Genomic DNA, 20,090 nt, shown 5'->3' with positions numbered 1-20,090 from the left:
ATTCAATCAAGTGTTAAATAGACTTTATTTTATAGTAGAAAAATCTGGCCAGTTCCAATACATTAATTAAATCTGCAAAACATGTCGTTTTAAGTAGACTTCAGCAACTGAACTTGACAATCTGTAAAGAAAAGTTAAATTACTTAAAATATGCTTGGATTGTACATTTAAATGGCTCCTTCTGGACCCAGTGTAGTGTCTGCCAAATATTTAATTTTAGTTAGTGATAGCAATATTCCTTGTTCTGTGTTGAATTTTGAAATGTCATTTCTTTGCTAGGATGCCGGAGGTAGTCATCACAAAGTCTCTGTTTCTCCTGTTGTCCATGTCCGAGGGCTGTGTGAATCAGTTGTGGAAGCAGATCTTGTGGAAGCTCTTGAAAAGTTTGGAACCATATGGTATGTCAAACAGTATAAAGTCAGATTTCTGGACAAGCTGGGAGCATTATTTAAAAGTTTCTTGGACCTCTTTAAATACATTATAGTAACCATTTGAAATCTGGAACTTAGTTAACAGAAAAACATAAACATTTTTCTAGCTGTGTGAAGATTCTGTGTTTCTGTATATGACAAGTCTGGTCAAGCAGAGTTATACTGTCTACATGCCCAGTTGTCTGCTGGCAAACTGCAGTAGCACAGCTAGTCCTGATCTTAATGTGAGCTGTAGCTAGACTGAATTGCAGAAAAACACAAAGGTGGTTGGTTGTTTTGATAAGAGTGAATATATCAAAAATAAGAATGGGCCACAGCAGAGGTGATGCTTTTTTCTATGGTTTCCTGTGGGAAGAAGGCTTGTGATATGGCAGGGCCTTCAGAATGAGGTGGTTATTCAGAGAAAGTCCCTTCAAATGTCATACAGCCTGAAGAGTCATCATTTGTGAACAAAATAATAAAGGTGAATGGGTAGAGCCAGCTTATGCTGAGGTTTGAGTGCTGCTTTCTGGAAACTGGCATTATTTTTCAAAGAAATGCATGTATTGAAGTCACATAGGGTTTTATTAATAGTACAGTAGTATTCTTCACTGCCTTAATATTCAAATAATTGAATTATACTTGTACCAGTATAAATAAATAAATAAATAAAATAAATAAATAAATAAATAAAATAATAAATAAATAAATAAAATAAAATGGAGTGCACATAAGCTTGTTCAGAAATACAAATAAGTACATTTTAGCCTCAGTTTTAGTTTTCAAAAACTTAATCAGCTGACAAAGCTTCTTGAATTTGTCTGTGCCTTAATTTGGTTAACTAGAATACTTAAGTCCTCTAAAGTAGTTTTGTGTCAGAATAGTATTTTAAGTTTCTTAGCAACAACAAATTTTGTAGCAATTTTGAATGTGTTTTATTATTTGCATTTACTTTGATCCTTTACCTCATAAATGACTTTAGCAAGTTTTTTAATACTTATTGTAGTTGTAGTAAGTTAGTAAATTATTAACTGTTTGTTGCATTGGTGAATGTTTTTATGCATCAAACTTTTTCAGGAAAACATCTGCTTATTACTTACTTATCTTATAGCTGCAAATGCTTTAGAAGTGTGTTGACCAGGTTTGGGAAGCGTGAGTAGGGAGACCTACCTTCCTTTTATGCCTTTGCTAGGAATTGCTTAGAAAAAACGTATCACATATGACAGTTATGGGACTTCAGAGTTTGAGCAAGCCTATAGGAAAACTTACTGTAATGTTTCTCTCACCAGCTATGTCATGATGATGCCATTTAAGCGGCAGGCTCTGGTGGAGTTTGAAAACGTAGAAAGTGCAAAGAAATGTGTAACGTTTGCAGCCGATGAACCTGTATACATTGCTGGACAGCAAGCCTTTTTCAACTACTCAACAAGTAAGAGGATTACTCGGCCAGGGAACACTGATGACCCATCGGGTGGAAATAAAGTTCTCCTGTTGTCAATTCAGAATCCTCTCTACCCAATTACAGTGGTATGTTTCTTCTTTTCTTTGTTTAATATAATAATAAAAGGCAGGGAACGGCAATCTCTGTTACATTATTTCCATTGTGTATTATTTGTTAAAATTGTTAATTTCAGTCAGGAAATTAAATTCACTTACCAAAGCTTTGCACTGTCAAGTAACATGCATATTCTGGAAAAAAAAAAAAAAAGCTTTTTCAAGATGATTCATCTTGTTGTACAGATATTTTGCAAAATATTTGAAGACTTCAGTGGTCAGGATTTTGAAATGTTTTAAGTTGCTACATGCTTCTGAGGTATTTCCAAGTGTGTTGCCACAGCACGAGGAATGTCATTTAGCTTTTAGACTCTGAGTAGTGCGTGTTTAAATAGCAAGTAATTTTTCTAGTAGGAGGGGTTATTTTATTGCAGTTCTGCATTCTTAGGTATTTCCTTTGTGGAAAGTTGAAACCACGTGTTGATTATCAGCTCCAGTTTGATGGAATCTTCCTCACTTTTATTTGGCCTGATACATTTTTCTTTTCAGTATTTCCAGTCATACCATATATACAGTTGCATGCTAATTTATTGCCATATATTTATGGCACACATACATTTTTTTAATGGTATGGATATTTTTTGCTAGTATTTAAGAATACATGTTTTCTCATGCATTGAATACTTATATTTTTTTCAGAGAGATTTTATAGAACACGTTGGATTGCACAGAAAGATTTCAGGAAAAAATTTAAAACTCTGCTTTAAGCAGACTTGTAATACTGTGGTAAAAGAATAAGTTACTGGTTCTTAGGGAAATACATAGGATAGTATGGACCAATCTAAGTCTTTGGGTTGTGTGGAACCATGTAACTTAATGCAAGCATTAAGTTTTGTTTAATGTGCTGTATATTATGTTGGCAAATTGATTGAAACTTAGTATTCCTGAAAGTACTTCAAGCAGTCATTTCCGTATCATGCTTTTTCCTTCATTGTATTATGAATATTGGTAGGTTTTTGCCTGTTGCTTCATTAGTGGATGATGAATTTTCTTTCTCCTGTCAGTTTTCTTTATAGAAAAGCATGGCAAGCTATGAGTTGCTTTTTCATCAGTGTTTAAGAATGAACCTGCTTTGAGCCATGTGAACAAATCCACTAAGTTAAAGAATTCTTTGCATGTGACTATAACACAAATTTTGGAAACTGTGTTTAATTCCTGCATTTTAAATTTAGCTTGCATAAGCATCTGAATTGAACGTAGAGGCTTGGGGAAACTTGGTAGCAGAAGCATTGCTCTGGGTGAGGAACATTTCATGGAAATTCTGAGGATCAAGCCTCCAGCACAGTAGCTCCTTTTTTAAAACAAACACCCCCCCCCAACTTCCTTCCTGATGCCTCCAGCTGTTAGTTTAGCATATCTCAATGAGCATTAGAAGCAGACAGATTTCCGAAATTACTTGAGAGCATCAGAGCTCATTGAAGATAGTGCAGACTAGTAGAGTCATAGCAACTGGGAAGACCAGTTGTACCCATAACAGGTGGAAATGTGATGAGAAAAATAAAAATTTTGCACTTTCCCAACAGGTTAAAGAAACAGTTAACTTAAGAATGTCTCAAGCGAAGTCTGCATATTAAAAACAACATAAAAAGCCTGACACCACCTCTTCCTCTTCAACATTTTTCTTTCCTTAAATTTGAACTACAGATCAACAAAATAGATGAAAAATTGCAACAGTTTTAAGTGGCAAGTCTGAATAACTGCAATAACCTGTTCCGTAGTTCTTAAGAACTTCAAAACAGGATACATTTTTTTCAGATAAATTGGTCTGCTTAAGGGCATCTTGTGGATGAAGCAGTTTTTGTACAATTTTGCTACAGTTTATTTTCTCCACTACAATTGTGACCTGCTTCTTTCCTAGCAGATTTTTTTTTTCAGAGGGGTGTGACAGTAAAGGGCAAGAAGGGCAAGTTAACTGTATTTAATTCTTAATTACTTTCCACCCCTTTGTATTGGGGGGGTTGGTGTTTTGAAAAAGTTTTGCCTAAGGTGTCATACAGAGGTCTTTCAAGTTTTGTTTCCCAGTTTCCTTATCTGTGGGCAGAACTTTATTAGGGGTTTGTTTGTAAGAGCACACAGATTTGTCTGTCCCGATAGAGCTTCTCAAAGTGACCACTGCTGCTGCAGTTGTTACTGTCTGTTCAGCTATTCCTACTGCTGCTGTTGCCTCTTAGGTCTCACCTTCTAAAGTTTAGAATCTAAACCTTCTGTAAATGCATGAGGGGGGTGTGATATGCTTTGGCAATTGAAATGTTTTAAACTTAATTACCAACTTCTTTTGAGATTAGGTTGCTGCACCTTCTTTTTCATGGTATTCTAGTATGTATATAATGCTAGTGTTAATTTTTATTCAAAATAGCCCACGGTACTGTATCTTGTGCATCACTTGACTGATTTGGTAGTCAAAAACCAAGCTGCATGTATGCCTGCTGGCTAATGACACTGATAGCATTTTGGGTAGACCTTACATTTTGAAAGACAGGTTGTTTTTTTTTTTTTTGGGGGGGGGGGGGGTGGGGGTTTGTTTTGTTTTGTTGTTTTTTTTTTTGTTTGTTTTGCTTTAAATCAAGTGGCTGTGAATAAATCTTTTTAGAGACAAATTGTGAAAGAAAGTTGTATGCCTGAAAATTTATGTCTTGTGGAACTGAAAAATTTTCAGGATACTTGTGTCCCCAACAAAAGGAGATGGAGGGCAGCTGTTTTTGAGTGTGCATAGAAAACTTACCTATAACCAATCTCATAATTGTTATTTTTTTAGGGGTTCGGGCTGCTTGAATTTTTTCTAAAAATGCCTGTCCATCTTCTGAAAAACTTGACAGTCTTCTCTGCTTGCTTCATTTAGTTATACAAAACACTCACTGGAGTGTCTGGAGCAAGGCCTCTGAGCATGGACAAAGTTTTGTTTGTTTGTTTGGTTTTGTTGTTGTTGTTTTGTTGTTTGGTTTTTGTTTTGTTGGGTTTTTGTTTTGGGTGTTTTGTTTTGTTTGTTTATTTGTTGTTATTGTGTTTGGGTGCTTTTTCTTGTTTTCGTTTTTTACTGGTAATATGCCCATATATTAAAGGTTATGGTACTTCATATAAGCCAGGAGTTACACCACTGCAGCTGTAGCCAACATTAAGACATCCTCTTTTTCTAGTTTCTTGTTGTAAGAGGGGGGTATGTGGGCTTGTGTTTGTTTTGTTTTTAGAAATCCAGCATGCCCCTCACCGCTTTGCCTCCCAATTACTCTGTTATTCTGCAGAACATAATAATAAATTTCGTTTCCCCTCTCAAGAAGGGAAATAAATTGTGGTAGAGTGCTTCACTGAGATGTCAGTTCCTTTGCCAGCTAGGGTTACCTTTCAGCTGTTTGAACATGATCTAACAGGTAAATTGTTTCAAGAAATCACAGTTCCTGTTTGTTCAGGTTCTCAAGCCCGAGTCTTTAGAATTCCAAGTATGGGTGTATAAGCACTCTAAACTCTTTTTTTTTTCTTGGCCAGATTCATGCTGGAGACTTATTTCTGGTAACATGATGTTTGAATTGTTATGTGTAATGGACTGTTATTTGAGATACCCCCAGCATCACATCATTAGTGTGGCCTGATGTGCAGTAAGGCAAACTTTTCGTACTGTTTGGTTCCCCTGCAGCACTGGAAATGGTCCTGGATTTTATTGGTTCCTTGTAATATAGATAATGCTGGTGAAAGCAGAGCATTAAAAATGAGTTTGCATGAATCCGATGTTCCCTGTCAGAAGTTTTCTCTGCCTTAAGTGGAAAAAGCACAGCAACCACTTGCAGTGTCTTCAGTTTGGGTGAATATGATGGGCATTCTCCCTTTGATAAGCCACCTCAGCTTACATCGGGGACTACTCCAGGTTACTCTTCTGAAAATGAACATGAACAGTTAATAAAACCCTTAGCTGCTAGAGTCTTATGAAATGAAATGTGCTATAACTACAGTCTCATTTTGTCTATCTCTGCTTTGGTGAAACTACTGCAGCGCATGCTTAAAGGGAGCACAGCTTGAGACATGGATGCAATTTCTGGATTTTCAAACAGTTGAAGATACTAATGTTTGCATGAGTACTTAAATAATTTATTTCCTGTTTTTCAGATTTGGCTGCCTGTGTATATTGATCCATAAAACTGCTAATCATGAATGTATAAACTCAATAGGGAAAATTATAAATGAAAAGTTAAGAGGCCTTTTCTTTGCTCTTTGGCATTAAATGCCAATACAAGGAAATATTCTGTGGACCTAAGGTGTTTGAAATTTCATATCTGACTAAAAATATTTTTTCTCCTTTAGGATGTATTATATACTGTGTGCAACCCTGTTGGAAAAGTTCAGCGCATCGTTATATTCAAGAGAAATGGAATACAAGCTATGGTTGAATATCCTTTTTGAGTGTGATTTTTTTTTTTTTTTTTTCTGTAGGTTCCTGACTGCAGATGAGATTCAACATGAGAATGTCCGAAAAATAGCCTGTAATTTTGAGACCAAATTATGTCTTAGGTAGAATTCTAAAAATAGTAATTTCTAACTTCTTTATGTTTATAAGACAAAATAGCACATACATATTTCACCTTTGTAGGAAAATGACATTGTCAACAATGGTCTTGATAACCATGTTCATAGGTGATCCTAAGGCTAATAATTTGCAGATGTGAAATATGTCATAGATTTGACAGTGCATTGTACACAAAAGTTTTGTGGCTTCTGCCTGTGTTGACACTCAAGAAATGGGTAAGGGATTGCAGAGCTACGGTTTGACTTCTTCAGACTCTTCTAAAATAGTTCTAATATATACTGCTTGTCTTACTATTCTGACTTCATTGAAGCGTGGGACCAACTTAGGCCTCCTTGACTCGTTTATCATGTGTTGACAAAAATCTCTGCTCTGTTATCCTACTGTTTACTATATTCATAGCTACTACATTCATAGCATGGGGTGAACGTTCAGAGTTGTTAATATGTGACTGCGGTTTGCAAAGTCCAAAGTCTGATAAGATTACCCCTTACTTTATAAAATTTGATAGCCTTCTTTCTAGCGACTGATTACCCTCAATTTTTGAGCAGTTATCTAGAGAAAATGGTATCAAAATCTCAGAAATTATTTTGTGATTTCCCCACTTTATTAACTTTATTTGTGGGTTACTTCTGTAACATTATTTAACCAGTGGCGGCATCAATGATTTGCCAGGCAAAAAGAAATACCCTGACTTCCATAAAAGCTAGCTAATTTCTGTTTTTCGATGTAGAAGACTTAAACTGTGTGTCCTAATAGTAGTTTGACTTACTGCGATATTGTGTTTAGTTTGTGGTAAGTGGTGGTGTCTGAATCAGATGACTTGTACACTTGGGGGTTATTATGCGTCTTGTGACAGATTAGGGAAGTTGTGGGGAGGATCTTGCACATGCTCTGGAAGTACCATATGTCTGTCCTTTGAATTAAATCCTGCTACGTGCCTTTTATTAAAAACAAAACCAACCAGCAGTTGAAAGAAAACTCGCAAATGTGAGCAAAGTAATGCAGCAGCATAGGTGAACAGTTTGCCTGGGGTGGGGAGTGTGTTTCAAGACAAGTCTTGTATGAAAAGTTCAAAAATTTTCTCAAATTTCAATGCTAATTGCAGTACCCATTACTTTCGCAGGTATGCTCCCACAGTTCTAGCCAGTGCCAAGTCATTTCTTAGAGGTCTGGGAAGCCTAACTTTTCTCACTCTTAAAATCCACAGTGAATCTACTTCACCCTGGAAGAAGTTGCGTGAATGTGGTAAAACACAATTGATATGCTATTGATACAGAATACTTCCAAAATGTCGCTCATTACATCAAATGTCATGATTATATTGAAGGATGGTGCAAAATGTCTGGTCTGCTGCGAGTTTCAGGCTTTCTGACACTGTATGTTATTGAGTATGTACGAGGTCATGGATTGCCCTGTGCCAAGGCTCAGGTATGTTTTTCTGCTAGTCACAGAACCAATCTTGGAACATGTAGAGGATAAGAAATAACCAACGTGTTAGAGCCTGGCATAAGCATCTGCCTTGAGCAGCGTATTGAAAGCAATCTGCTTGTTGTATTTTTTGATACAACATGATTATTTTTTCATTCAAAATATCTCTCGATTCTGTGGTTTTATTTGGCTAACAGGCTCTTCTTAGTTCTTTTCACTGTAAATTAACTACTGACCTCATGTTCTCCCTCCCCACAAGTTCTGAGCTAAAGATAGCTGTGAGAAGGGATGCACTGTCTTAAGTCACACCTTCTTGCCCCCAAGCTCTGATGCAGCTTGAATTTTCCCTTGAAACTTTCGGTTAAAATATTCTCTAGGCTTGCTGGTAACTTTCTGTGTCCTCTGATGAAAATTACTAAACCCACCAGAATGTGCCCTTCCAAATGGTGTAAGCTCAGAGAGTAAACAAAGCTTGCCCTTCTATATAATCCACACTGAGGAATTTACTGATATATGAATAGTCTCGTGATGTGCTGCATACATCTCAAAACCAGATGCTTAACAGAAGTTCAACCCATATATAATTGTTGGTAATTTTATATTAATGTCTCTGTAGACTTCTGGTAAGGTATAAAAAACCGAAATATCTGCAGGCTACAAAAATAAAGCCATTTCAGAAGAAAGGGATGTGAATGAGGCACCTGGGGAAAAAAAAATAAAATTCCTTAACATGATGTGTATGTTTGAATCAGTGTTTTGTGCCCAGAAGGCAAAGGCTGCACTCAATGGAGCAGATATCTATGCAGGATGCTGTACGCTAAAAATTGAATATGCAAGGGTAATGCTTGGACCTTCTCCTTTAATTTTGCTAGAAGAATATATATAATCAAGACTTAACCTTTTTCACTTTTACTTTATTTGAACAGCCAACTCGACTTAATGTCATCAGAAACGACAACGATAGTTGGGACTACACTAAACCATATCTGGGCCGACGAGGTAGGTTTTCTTATGTTATCGCTGTAGATGTTTGCCTACACTAATGCCAATCCTTTATAGATGGTCAGGCTGTATGGCAGTAGTCATGTCAAAGCAAGCCAGTGCTGCTGGAGACTGTGCTCACACCAGGACATTAACCTTGAGCCCTAGTGCCCCCTACAGCCGTGTTCTGAGCCTCTGAGCTCAACAAGGAGCCCACACCTGCAAGCACCTTCGCAGTTCTCAAGGACTTGCATTTCTCCAAGCAGCTCTCTCTCTTTGGAGGAGAGGAAACCTGGTACAGACTATTCCTTACAAACTACAAACTTGCACACTGCTTCTCCTTCGGACTCTTTTTTTTTTTTTTTTTTTTCCCCCCTTATGTTGGACAAGGCATTAAGAAGGATAGAGGACTTCAGCAGGCTGACTCTACACTTCATCATGCACCACATCGGCATCAGCCAAAAAAAAAACCAAAACAAACCAACCCAAACAAACAAAAAAAAACCAAACCCAAAACAAACCAACAGAAAAAACAAACAAACAAACTCTGAAAAAACTCAGACTTGCAATTCACCTTGTCTGCATACTGCATGCACCACCACCACAAGTTTTCAAAGGAGGACACTTTCAGTACTTCAGTTGTGTGTGAGATGAATCACGTGATAGACTGTACCCATTCTGTTCAAGTTTGTATGTATACTGGTCTTACTTAAAATTACAACTGAAAAATTGAGAACGTCCAAAATTAAGAGCCTCTCTTGTTGATACCATTGATGTTGTACTTCCTGTATGTGAGAGTTGGATTCAGTCTTAACAGTGTAAATATTGTCTAGTAGTAGGGAAATTTAATCCTTATCTTTAGATAGTTGAAACTGAGCAGTGTAATATCAGATAGGTGCCCTCAGTTATATTTAACTATTAAAATAGGGAGATTCATAATTGCTACAGGCATACTGTTTCTTAAGTACTCAGATGTTAATATTACCAGAGTTTAACACAAGTCAGTTGAAACCATGACTACATATGTAAAGACAAACTTCTGTGTAGCTTAACTCCTGTAAAGTGTTTCTTCAAAAATAAATTGTAACTATTGAGTGCAGTGTTCAGTTAACTTATGTACAATAATGTATGCAATGTTAAGTTAGAGAAGTGAAGACAATGTGTCCAAGATAGAGTATCTGCTTATCAAAGACTATATGAGAATGAGGACTTTGACTGTCTCAAATGATATGCACTTTCAAAGTAATTCTGTAGAGACCCTGAGCTTGTAAAAACTGTTGTACAACTGAAAACTTAGGGCTTGAATTTTCAAAATCAAGTTCTTGTAAAAAGTTAACAAGGGAGCTACAGTATTGGTTGCTACTTACAGATTATGACTTTGTATCAGGATTCAATTTTTTTCTCAAATTCCTCAGTTAAAAAAAAGATTTTGCAGAAACTCAAGGGCAAGAAAAAAAATATGAAAGTTTGAATTTGAAAAATCTGAAGGATTAATTTGACCCTCATATCTTTTGATCATTGTTTGGTGGCTGACTTGTAACATTGTGCATCTAATTATGTGATGTCATTGGTCTGCAGATATGACAGTATGAACTAAATTTTCCCCAAGCTAGAGAAAACAGTGGAAAATGAAAAACTTAGGATAGGGACGGCTTGCTCTTTCTCAAGAACTCTCATTCTACTCTTTTGTTTTCCTTTTGTTACATTGACAGCTGGTCTCTGTTTTCTATAGATCACTCTGCTACACATGAGAAGAAAATAATTAGCCTTGTATTATAGATGCATGTACTATGCTATATAGTATATAGCACAATTTTTTATTTACTGTGACCCAGATCTACTTAGCTAGCAAATGGGAATATAAATTTTGAATGAACATGGAAATGTACTTGAGAAAGTAGGCATCTAGAGCAATTTTGCCCATAAAGTAATCCAGGATTTTTCTTTTTTTCTGAGAGTTTTCATACTTGTGTTTCAGCTTACTCTTGCAGCAGTGTTGTTTGCATTTTGAACTTACTGTGACCTGAACAGTAGGGGTGTGACTGCAACAAACAAGATCTTAACCCAAAGGAATTAAATTTTCAGGACAGGCATGTTAATACATGCTTTCAGAATTTCCTTCACCCTTTGCTCCTCAAATCTTAAGAAGGAAATGCATTTTGCTAATTATTGTTTTTCAAATAACTGTTAAGTTTTTATGGTAACAAGTTATAGACTTCCTCATAGTATTTCTCCATATAAATAAATTTCCTAGCAAGTGCCTGCTGCTATGAACCCATATTGCATTAGATTGAAATGAAAAAAAGAAATCCACCTGACTTAGTATTCTACATGGTTTTAGCCAGAAAGTTCAAACTGTAGTTTGGGGCATTTCTTTCTGTGGTAATACCAGCATACACAGTGACTCAAGGACCTGATTTAAAAATAACACCATAAACCCAACAAACTCCAAACTTAAACTAGATATAAAGAACATTTCCTTTCAGAATTATTTTTAACATAGATCAGTTCTCATGTTTCAATGCTTGTTTGCACAAGTAATTTGTACTTGCACAACTGAGGGACTTTGTTCAAGTAAGGAACGAGTATGAGGCAAGGAGAGAACAGTGGACTACACCATCACGAGGAGGAAACATTTGTCAAACTGTTCTCCCAGAATTCTTTATTTGAAGAACATGGTCCTTTACTATATTACTGTGTGCAGTTTCAGAGTGTTTAGCTCCATAGACTGGAATTATAATCTTGATTTTTTTTCTGAAAGATGATTACTGCATACAGTTTAAATGCTCAAAATACTTCATATGACTGCCCATTTGCTTTCTAGAGCCAAGAAGCAGGGCTGTTACCCTGAAAAGGCAATGGAAAAACAAAACTTGACAAAAATAATATTTCTCCTATATATTTGAAGGCATTCAACACTGCTGTCTCTTCAGGCTTCATTGGCAAAGTAAATATCTGATATGGAATCTGTCCTCAAAATCCTGAGCAGAAAGAGCACGTGTGTTTTCATCTCCCACTGTTGTGTAATGCTAATAGCGCCTGTTTTTCAGGGGAAATACCTCCAACTGCATCAGACTGGAGTTTCCATTTTCAGCAGTCATACCTAAATTTACTGGAAACTTTTATAAACTGATAAATGTCTTGCCCTGTCTTTTGAATGTGGTTGTTTTAATTGTAAGAAATCAATTGTTGCTACCACAAACAAATTTGGAAGTTTAGATTTTCTTTGTCATGCAGCACAGATCTGATCAGACAGTACAGCTTTGCCTGTGATGTGCTGCTTTCCTCCAGTAATGTAGACCCCTTGCTTAACTTTATAGCCTAGAGAACTGGGTTTTCTTAAAGGATTGACCGTTGATTAAGTGCATTATTCAGTGATGTTTTTCTTCAGTTGAACTGTTATGTGCTGCTGATAATGCAATAATGTACAATCCTTTCAGCATGCCCATAAATCAGTAGGTGTTCTGTAAATATATATGTACACATATGTAATGCTCTCTGTTTACTGATCATGAAACCATGTAATACAGGTTGTTGTTGGCTTATGCTGAAACTTCTTGAAAGAAGCCCACTTTGAAAATGTGTTGCTGTTGAAGCTAATATTATGATTCAGGTACTGTTTTTCAAAAGTACTGCATTTCAAATTTGTTTTAAGAGACACATAGGTAAATCCTGCTGTATGGTGTTATCTATACTAATGTGTGGTGTCTGTTTAGGAAAACTATTGGATATTTCCATAAATCTTAAATGTCTTCATCTCATTGGCCACTGCCCCGAATCAGCTTAAGTGCAATTTGTTACACAGATGGCAGTCTTTTAATTTTGGTGTCCCAGGGCTACAGCTTGTGGTTTTAGAAGTATGGTGAATGAGAAATTGTTTATAAAATTAACAAATATTCAAATTACTTTTCTTGCTTCTTAACTAGAAGCTTTGTGTCTTAACTGGAGAAATCAGTTGCATACTTGTCCATACTAAACTCTTTTCTTTCCCTTCCTGCATGTTAGACAGAGGGAAGGGCCGCCAGAGGCAAGCTATTTTGGGAGAGCACCCATCATCTTTTAGACATGATGGTTATGGTAAGTAACATAGGATGACAGGTTATTACGATTTCTTTGTGTTATGTGGAATTGTAAATATTCAATCAATGCTTAACTGGGGACCCCGACAAGTAGTCCATATTGTGCTGTGTGTGCAGTGCTATCAGTCTACATCTGAAAATGCTGGTGATTCACTGAAATCTGTCTGTTTGTTGCTGTGCCTCTACATTTCAGGGAGAGCATCCAGGCCTGCAAATGTATTTCTTGGAGGAATGTTCCCTTTCAGTTGCCATCACCCTACCAGTGGGTGAAAGGTGGTCTCTCTACTGGGAAGGCAGTTTTCTTCTAGAAAATGGCAGTATAGCTTGATCAATGGTTTGATGCAACATAGAGCTCTTTGATGTTCTTGCATGCAAAGCTGTGAATTGTGGGGTTTATGTTTCTTCTAATTTAGCTAATTCTGAAAAGCTATAGATATGTGACTGTGTAAGAATGTTGTTTTAGATTACTGCTGTAGAGTGCTGAGGTTGTTACTGGCACTGTCCATAAATGAACATCTGTTGTCACTTCCATGTGTTGGACCAAGACCTCAGGGCTGAGAAACTGATGTCCCCAGTTAGATATGACTCTTTTAACTGTCAAATGGCAATGTGATTTGTCTGGCCTTTCTTTGTAAATGTATTGATAATATTTTAGGTTGACCTTTAACCTACTCTTTCCAAAGGTTCTTCACATCTCCAGAATTTCCAGGTTCCACCTTGTATTCACTGATGTTCTTTTTTCATTCTTCTGATATACCTTGATACCTTAAGTCACATGGCTGTCTCCTCCTCCACCACTGCATCTGTCTCACTACTGTTTTTTGCTAGGGGAAAAAGAACAGAAGGTTCCTTTTATACTTGGTTCATGTGAATTTCTCCCCTCCTTGGTCTGTAATACTGATGTTTTCTATCAACAGAAGTATTACATACTAGCAATGCCTCTTCATTAAAAAAAAATAAATTATTTCAATTAAACTTTCACTTCCCCTGTAATGGACAGCAGGACAGCTTCATCTTGCATTAAAGCAGGATTTTAAGTATTCCTGTTTCTTCCAAGTGAGCCATTTATAGAAAGGCAGCCTTTTGACTTATCTTTTGTCTCTGTCATATCCTCTCCTGGCTAAAAGTTCACTTCTTTTGGTTTGTTTTCCATACTTTGTAATATTCTTTCTTGATGTCAAGTAGCTCTATAAGTAGACAAGGCAAAATTACTGAAGGTTTATTTTAAATATTTCTTCTGATAGATTTGTGTTCAAATATTTTGTATGGTGCAGGGTAGATACTACTTTTAAGAAAACTGGTAATTTTGAAGGAATATAACCTGTAATTCAAGCCATCAGTAAGATAATTACTGAAATAGCTTTTTTTCACTTGTGTATAAATACAATACCATGAAACAGCTCCTTCTTTCTTGTCTGGTAATGTAAGAGACTTGGAATATTAAAGGGAATAGAAAAGGTCTCTTTTTTTTTTTTTTTTTTTTTTAAATTAGAGAAAGAATTAACGGAAACTGCTGTAACGTTGTTCTCTCATACTCCTTTAAAGACGTGTTGTGTGGGGAGGCTTTAATGCATGATTAAGTAGTGAAACTTGTTTACAATATGAAAGCATCGTCTTTCATCTCCTTAGGGTCGCATGGTCCTTTGTTGCCCTTGCCAAGCCGCTACCGAATGGGATCTCGGGACACTCCAGAACTTGTTGCTTATCCATTGCCCCAGGCATCCTCCTCTTACATGCATGGTGGAAATCCTTCTGGGTCAGTTGTCATGGTTAGTGGGTTGCATCAGCTAAAGATGAACTGTTCAAGGGTCTTCAACCTGTTCTGCTTGTATGGAAACATTGAGAAGGTAAGGCATAATTTATTAGAAACTTAGAAATTACTATAGCCATTTTAGTTGTTTTGGAAAAAGCCTGGCTGAGATGGTCTAAAAGTATTTCCTAACAACTTATAAAACTCTTGGTTGTAACTGTTTGTTGCAATTTAATTTCTTCCCTTATCTATCTTAGGTAAAATTTATGAAGACTATTCCAGGCACTGCACTGGTCGAAATGGGTGATGAGTATGCTGTGGAAAGAGCTGTCACGCATCTCAACAATGTCAAGTTATTTGGAAAGAGACTTAATGTCTGGTAAATACGTTTTATCAGATTAATAGTCTACTAGTGGGCAAATGGAATGAGGCTGCAAATGGTCAAAATCCCATTGTTATTATTTGAATTATTTCCAATTTGTAACTATTATTGGTTTATTACTATTTAAATTTTATTTATTATTCTTTTGCTTATATTAATAAAGCATATGGGCAATACATAGGCTGCTCATAAATTTTACTCCTTAATATGTCTTATCCATCCTTTCTACTTTTCTTTTTCTTAAGGAGGGTGTCAAATCCAACCCATTATGTTCTCCTTCTGTTTCAAGTTGTTGTAGAGAAATGTCAGCTCTCTTCTGGTTAGATCAATAATCTGTGTGAAAAGTGTGCAAGTCTGTAACTGTATGGTATCCTTAAATCCCAGTGTTTCCAAGCAGCATTCAGTAGTTCCAAGCCAGATATTTGAACTGGAGGATGGCACGAGTAGTTACAAGGATTTTGCAATGAGCAAGAATAATCGCTTCACCAGTGCTGGCCAAGCATCTAAGAACATCATCCAACCGCCTTCTTGTGTGTTGCATTATTATAATGTTCCCCTGTGTGTAACTGAAGAAACTTTTGTAAAGGTAGGCAGTTGAAATGACTGTGACATGCTGTGCTTTGGGGCTCTATCCAAGCTTTGCACTGTGCTATGTTTAAAAAGGAATAGCTGGGATAGTCACAGCATAGTGACTGGAAAGAGAACTGATATAAAAAATGTTTGTAGCCTCTCTATACAGAAGCTGCTGTATTTTCACAATTCTGGCATTATTTTCTCCATTTAAAAAATATACATGAGAAACAAAGTCTTGGAAATGAAGTTGAGAAGCTTAATCTAGGGTTTTTTTTGAGGAAGGGGAAAAGACTCTCGCAAAGCCAAGTACAGGGCCAGTTGACTACAATTTACTTGCACAGTTGAGTCCTGAACAATGCTGAGACTCTCAAGTGAAGGTGGTTGTAAAACTGATGATAGTTCAGTGAGTTATATTTTTTTCCAAGCTTTGTCTGAAAGTTAACTCTGGTTAATGAGTGGTGTGCTTGGATATATAACTTCTGAGCCACTGTATTGAAGTGGTAATGTCAAAAAGAACTACTTGTTTTTATTTATATGTGATGTTTGAGGTAGTAGTGATATCAGTACTCTAACAATTTTTGTGCCTATAAAATCGTATTCATCATGGGAAGGCACAGATATAGGAGCCTTGTTTTGCATACTATAGAATAAATATATAGAATACTCTACATACTATATTCTAAAGAGTTACCAATCTAAACATATTTTAAAAATAATGATTTGCCATAAATTCTTGGACGCTATCTTAAAGAGTCAGAATTTCTTTTTTGTGTGTCTCTTCCAGGAACTTGGAATTTTTGCTAGTGTGTTTATGTGCATTTTTATTGGAGTTTTACCTCTTATTTTATTTTTGTGACAGTTATGTGAGGATCATGAAGTTCTCAGCTTTATTAAATACAAAGTGTTTGATCCAAAACGTAAGTAAACTTTGACTTGTTTGGGGAGTTATTTGAATACCAGCTTTGATAAGAACATGCAGTGTCAGGAGACATTACTGATCACCTCCTTCCCTTTTTTATTTCTCATTTTGACAGCTTCTGCCAAAACACTGTCTGGTCTCTTGGAATGGGAATGTAAGACAGATGCAGTGGAAGCTCTCACAGTACTTAATCACTACCAGATAAGAGTCCCAAGTAAGTCAATTTTAATGCTCTAACTGCTTTAATACTTCTTTTTTTCTTATTTTATTTAATGTTGATAATGTCTTTGTAAAAGATGAGGCTTCAGCATCTGAGTCGACAGCTAAAAACAGTGTTCTTATTATGTTTATATATGGTGTATTTTATATATATATATATATATACACACATATACTATACCATATAACAGTATACAAATACTATATACATTACAGTATTTAATCTTGTTTAGCTTCCATTAGTTCCATATTAGTTTTTTGAGTCAACCTATAGAACTCAAAATGTGCTCTATAACTAGGAAGTTACGGAAGGATAGAAAAAATAATTGGTTTGGGATAAAAGGAAGGCAGGAAGGAAAAACATGAAAATCTACTGTCAACAAAACCAATCCTAACAGATAATGGCTTACTGAATCTTTTTTATATCTTTCACAATAATTGCATAGAAATCTGCAATATCTGGGCAGAAGATTCTTTAAGTTACACAGCTTACTGCTCTGAATTAACTCTTGCTGTAGTGGGTTCTCTTTCAAATCAGAATTTGTGAGGCCAAGCTCAGTTAGCTCCAAACTAGTAAGAATGGAGTGGGGAGTTCACCTGCTAAACAAGTACAAATGGGCCAGATCTGCACAGGACAATTAAGATAGTTTACTGGCTTTAAATGGAATTATTCTAGTTGTTCATAGACATAACTTTGAATCCAGCCCAGTGTCTAATATGATTTGAGACTACCTTCTCCAAACTATTATGAATTTGTCTTTCTGTCAAGCGTTAATAGTTTAAATCTTTCCCATCCCTCCTCCCTTCCCCACTGCTTTTGCCCACTTTCTCAAGAATGGACTGAGATTACTTCAGGAGCAGAATATTTTTAAGATACTGGTGACAACATAGTGTTCACTAATTTCATACTTACTTCAGTTTGGAGACATGAAAACAGCAGAAGAACTTATGCTTTTCAACATGAAAAAGGCAAACCAAAATCAAATATAGGTATTGCAGGAAAAGACAGTATTTTTAAACAAGGACTGCTGGTTAAAACTTGCTATAATAAGATTGGCTGAGGTTTGCTGAACCTGGATGACATATCTTCCATTACCTGAGAGGCAAACATTTGCTGCCATCCGTGCGTCTTGGCAGCATTTTCAGACAGCGGGGGGTGTGTTATGCTTTGCTTTCTGAAGGGTGTGCTGGACATCTTGCTGTACTTTTCTCAGTCAAACACATGTAAATACTGTCCAGTGCCACTGTCTCTGATAGAAATGCCGCAGTCTTGATTTCCTTAAATAGCTATGCCTTTTGTCTTTGAAATTGCCCGTTAAATACTACTATTATAAATAGCTCAGCATGAAGTGGGGCAGCAAAAATGGTAAAGTCTTTCTTGTATATAGTACATTTTGAATTCTATCTACATTCCCTTGCGACCATATCCATCACTTTGGTTTTATGTCTAAAAAGTGCTAGTCTTGTGTCGGTGGGCCACTGGCGGGGGTGGGGGTAGCCAGAGAGTTGCGAGCATTAAATCTACAGAACTGGTAAACTTGGCAGATGATGCAGGGGGATCTTGGTCAGCAGGAGAGGGATGCTCAGTAAAACAACCTGACTATGTTACATCTTGTCTTCTGACAGATGGCTCCAACCCTTATACCTTGAAGCTTTGCTTCTCTACTTCATCCCATTTATAAGAGAAGAGAACAGCATGTTAAGAGCTACGTTCACCTTGATTTGCAAGTTTAAAAACTACATTTTGTTCACAAAGCTCTAAAGTGGTTGTTCTAATGTTGCCTTGTTTCAGCTTAATTCTGATATCTTGTTTTATAATAAATGGGTGTTCCTTCATAAATACAAAAGATATTTTCTTTTTGCCTCTGAGAAGTACATGTTGTAAGCTTACTACAAAGTTTGTATTTTGTTAGTGCAGTATCTTCAAATGTCTAAAGAAACATCAGTAGTGTAAACAAGATTGTTTTCTTCCAAAATTGACATATATTTGAATTTTCGATAATGTTAAAGATTAGCAAGTATTTTTCCATTTGTAGTCTTAATTAGCAGATAGAACTATTGCATCAGAATTTTAAATGTGGAACTTGTTTTTCAGTATGTTAAGTAGTGAAGTATGTTATAATACTAAAAAGCTTGTATTTATAAAATGCTTTAATCAGGTTGATATTGAACATAGCGATTTTTTTTTAGTAGTATAGACTTATTGATTTATAGTTCAAAGTTAACATAGAAAATTATTAAGTATGTACACGTGTATGATGTGAATTCATATTTCCGTAAAGTGGTTTTAGTTTTTTTAAAAAACTATTTTCCATTTGCATTAGCGTGATGCCATCTATAGCTAATCCCACCATAGGGGCCTTTTAAAAATTAAAATTGCAAGCCTATATCAATGTGTTCATCCTCATTTACTATAATTTAAACTTAAATCTTTGGTGTTTAACATATCTTCTTGATTTTTTTTTGAAGTACTGTTTTTGACATATTAAATGGTAGAAGTTGGATAAGTGAGAAGATTGATCGCAGTAGAAACCAAGGTGGTAAAAATAGTTAAAACAAAAAGCAGGCCCCACCATGCTCTCATACCTGGACAGTTAATTTGATGTTTTCTTTTGTCTGATTTATCTTATATACCTGTTATGACCATGACAGAATTTACAGGGTGAATAGACTTGGCTAGCATCTCAAACCAAGGTAGTCTAGATGGGATTCAGACAATGTAACTAATTACATGACGTGAAATTAATGAGGTGAGAAATCTTTCCCTTTGGGGAAGATGATTTCATTTGTCCCAGTACTTTGAAACCTCTGTTCTCTTTTCTAGAACTGGAGTTGTGTCTTACTTGGGCTAAACCCCCCCAGAAATGGGAATCCAAGCAGAGAAGTCTGGAAGCTGTTGGCTGAGGCTCCCTGCTTGTTCCCCTTTTGGAATTTGCTGTGAAGTCTTCAGGTCTTCTTTTAGTTCTGCTTTTAGAGATCAGAGATAAGTTATCAGATATTTTATGTCTTATCATACAAGTTCTTTGTTCTGTCTTTACAGATTTTATCCATAGCCATCCTTTATGCAAAATTATTTGTGCAGTATGCTTGTCCTTGAGAGATTATGTTGCAGTATGTTTACAGGCTGTGGGCATTGCATGTCTTTAAATACAGAATGGATTTTCCCTATTCTTAATTTCAAGGCAAATACAAGGGAAAATGTATTGGCTCTCCTTCAGGTTTTCTCATCAACGATGATTCATTTTTGCCTTGTCTACCTCCATTTTGTTCATGCTTCAGGTA

At 36.2% G+C, this 20,090-nt stretch overlaps 1 protein-coding gene across 2 annotated transcripts in view; it reads left to right on the top strand.

Moving 5' to 3' along the window:
- Nucleotides 1–19,195, top strand: part of HNRNPLL (heterogeneous nuclear ribonucleoprotein L like) — a 28,974-nt gene extending 9,779 nt beyond the window's left edge. Inside the window, exons 2-13 of one of the 2 annotated variants that reach the window (XR_010471716.1) lie at nucleotides 280–398; nucleotides 1,700–1,937; nucleotides 6,255–6,340; nucleotides 8,647–8,743; nucleotides 8,832–8,904; nucleotides 12,892–12,963; nucleotides 14,595–14,812; nucleotides 14,973–15,094; nucleotides 15,482–15,683; nucleotides 16,455–16,587; nucleotides 16,705–16,803; nucleotides 18,435–19,195. Coding sequence is in view for 1 of the 2 variants with exons in the window: in XM_065059074.1 (XP_064915146.1) it covers nucleotides 280–398; nucleotides 1,700–1,937; nucleotides 6,255–6,340; nucleotides 8,647–8,743; nucleotides 8,832–8,904; nucleotides 12,892–12,963; nucleotides 14,595–14,812; nucleotides 14,973–15,094; nucleotides 15,482–15,683; nucleotides 16,530–16,587; nucleotides 16,705–16,803; nucleotides 18,435–18,490 (1,440 nt within the window). In the remaining variant the exon portion in view is untranslated. The remainder of the gene's footprint in view (nucleotides 1–279; nucleotides 399–1,699; nucleotides 1,938–6,254; nucleotides 6,341–8,646; nucleotides 8,744–8,831; nucleotides 8,905–12,891; nucleotides 12,964–14,594; nucleotides 14,813–14,972; nucleotides 15,095–15,481; nucleotides 15,684–16,454; nucleotides 16,588–16,704; nucleotides 16,804–18,434) is intronic. The other variant, XM_065059074.1, reaches the window with a different exon arrangement.
- The last annotated feature ends 895 nt before the right edge of the window (nucleotides 19,196–20,090 follow it).

Source organism: Columba livia, chromosome 3 (assembly GCF_036013475.1).
Source record: "Columba livia isolate bColLiv1 breed racing homer chromosome 3, bColLiv1.pat.W.v2, whole genome shotgun sequence".
Classification (NCBI taxonomy): domain Eukaryota; kingdom Metazoa; phylum Chordata; class Aves; order Columbiformes; family Columbidae; genus Columba; species Columba livia.
The sequence above is the reverse complement of the archived record's forward strand: the minus strand, read 5'-3'. Positions and strand labels throughout refer to the sequence as shown.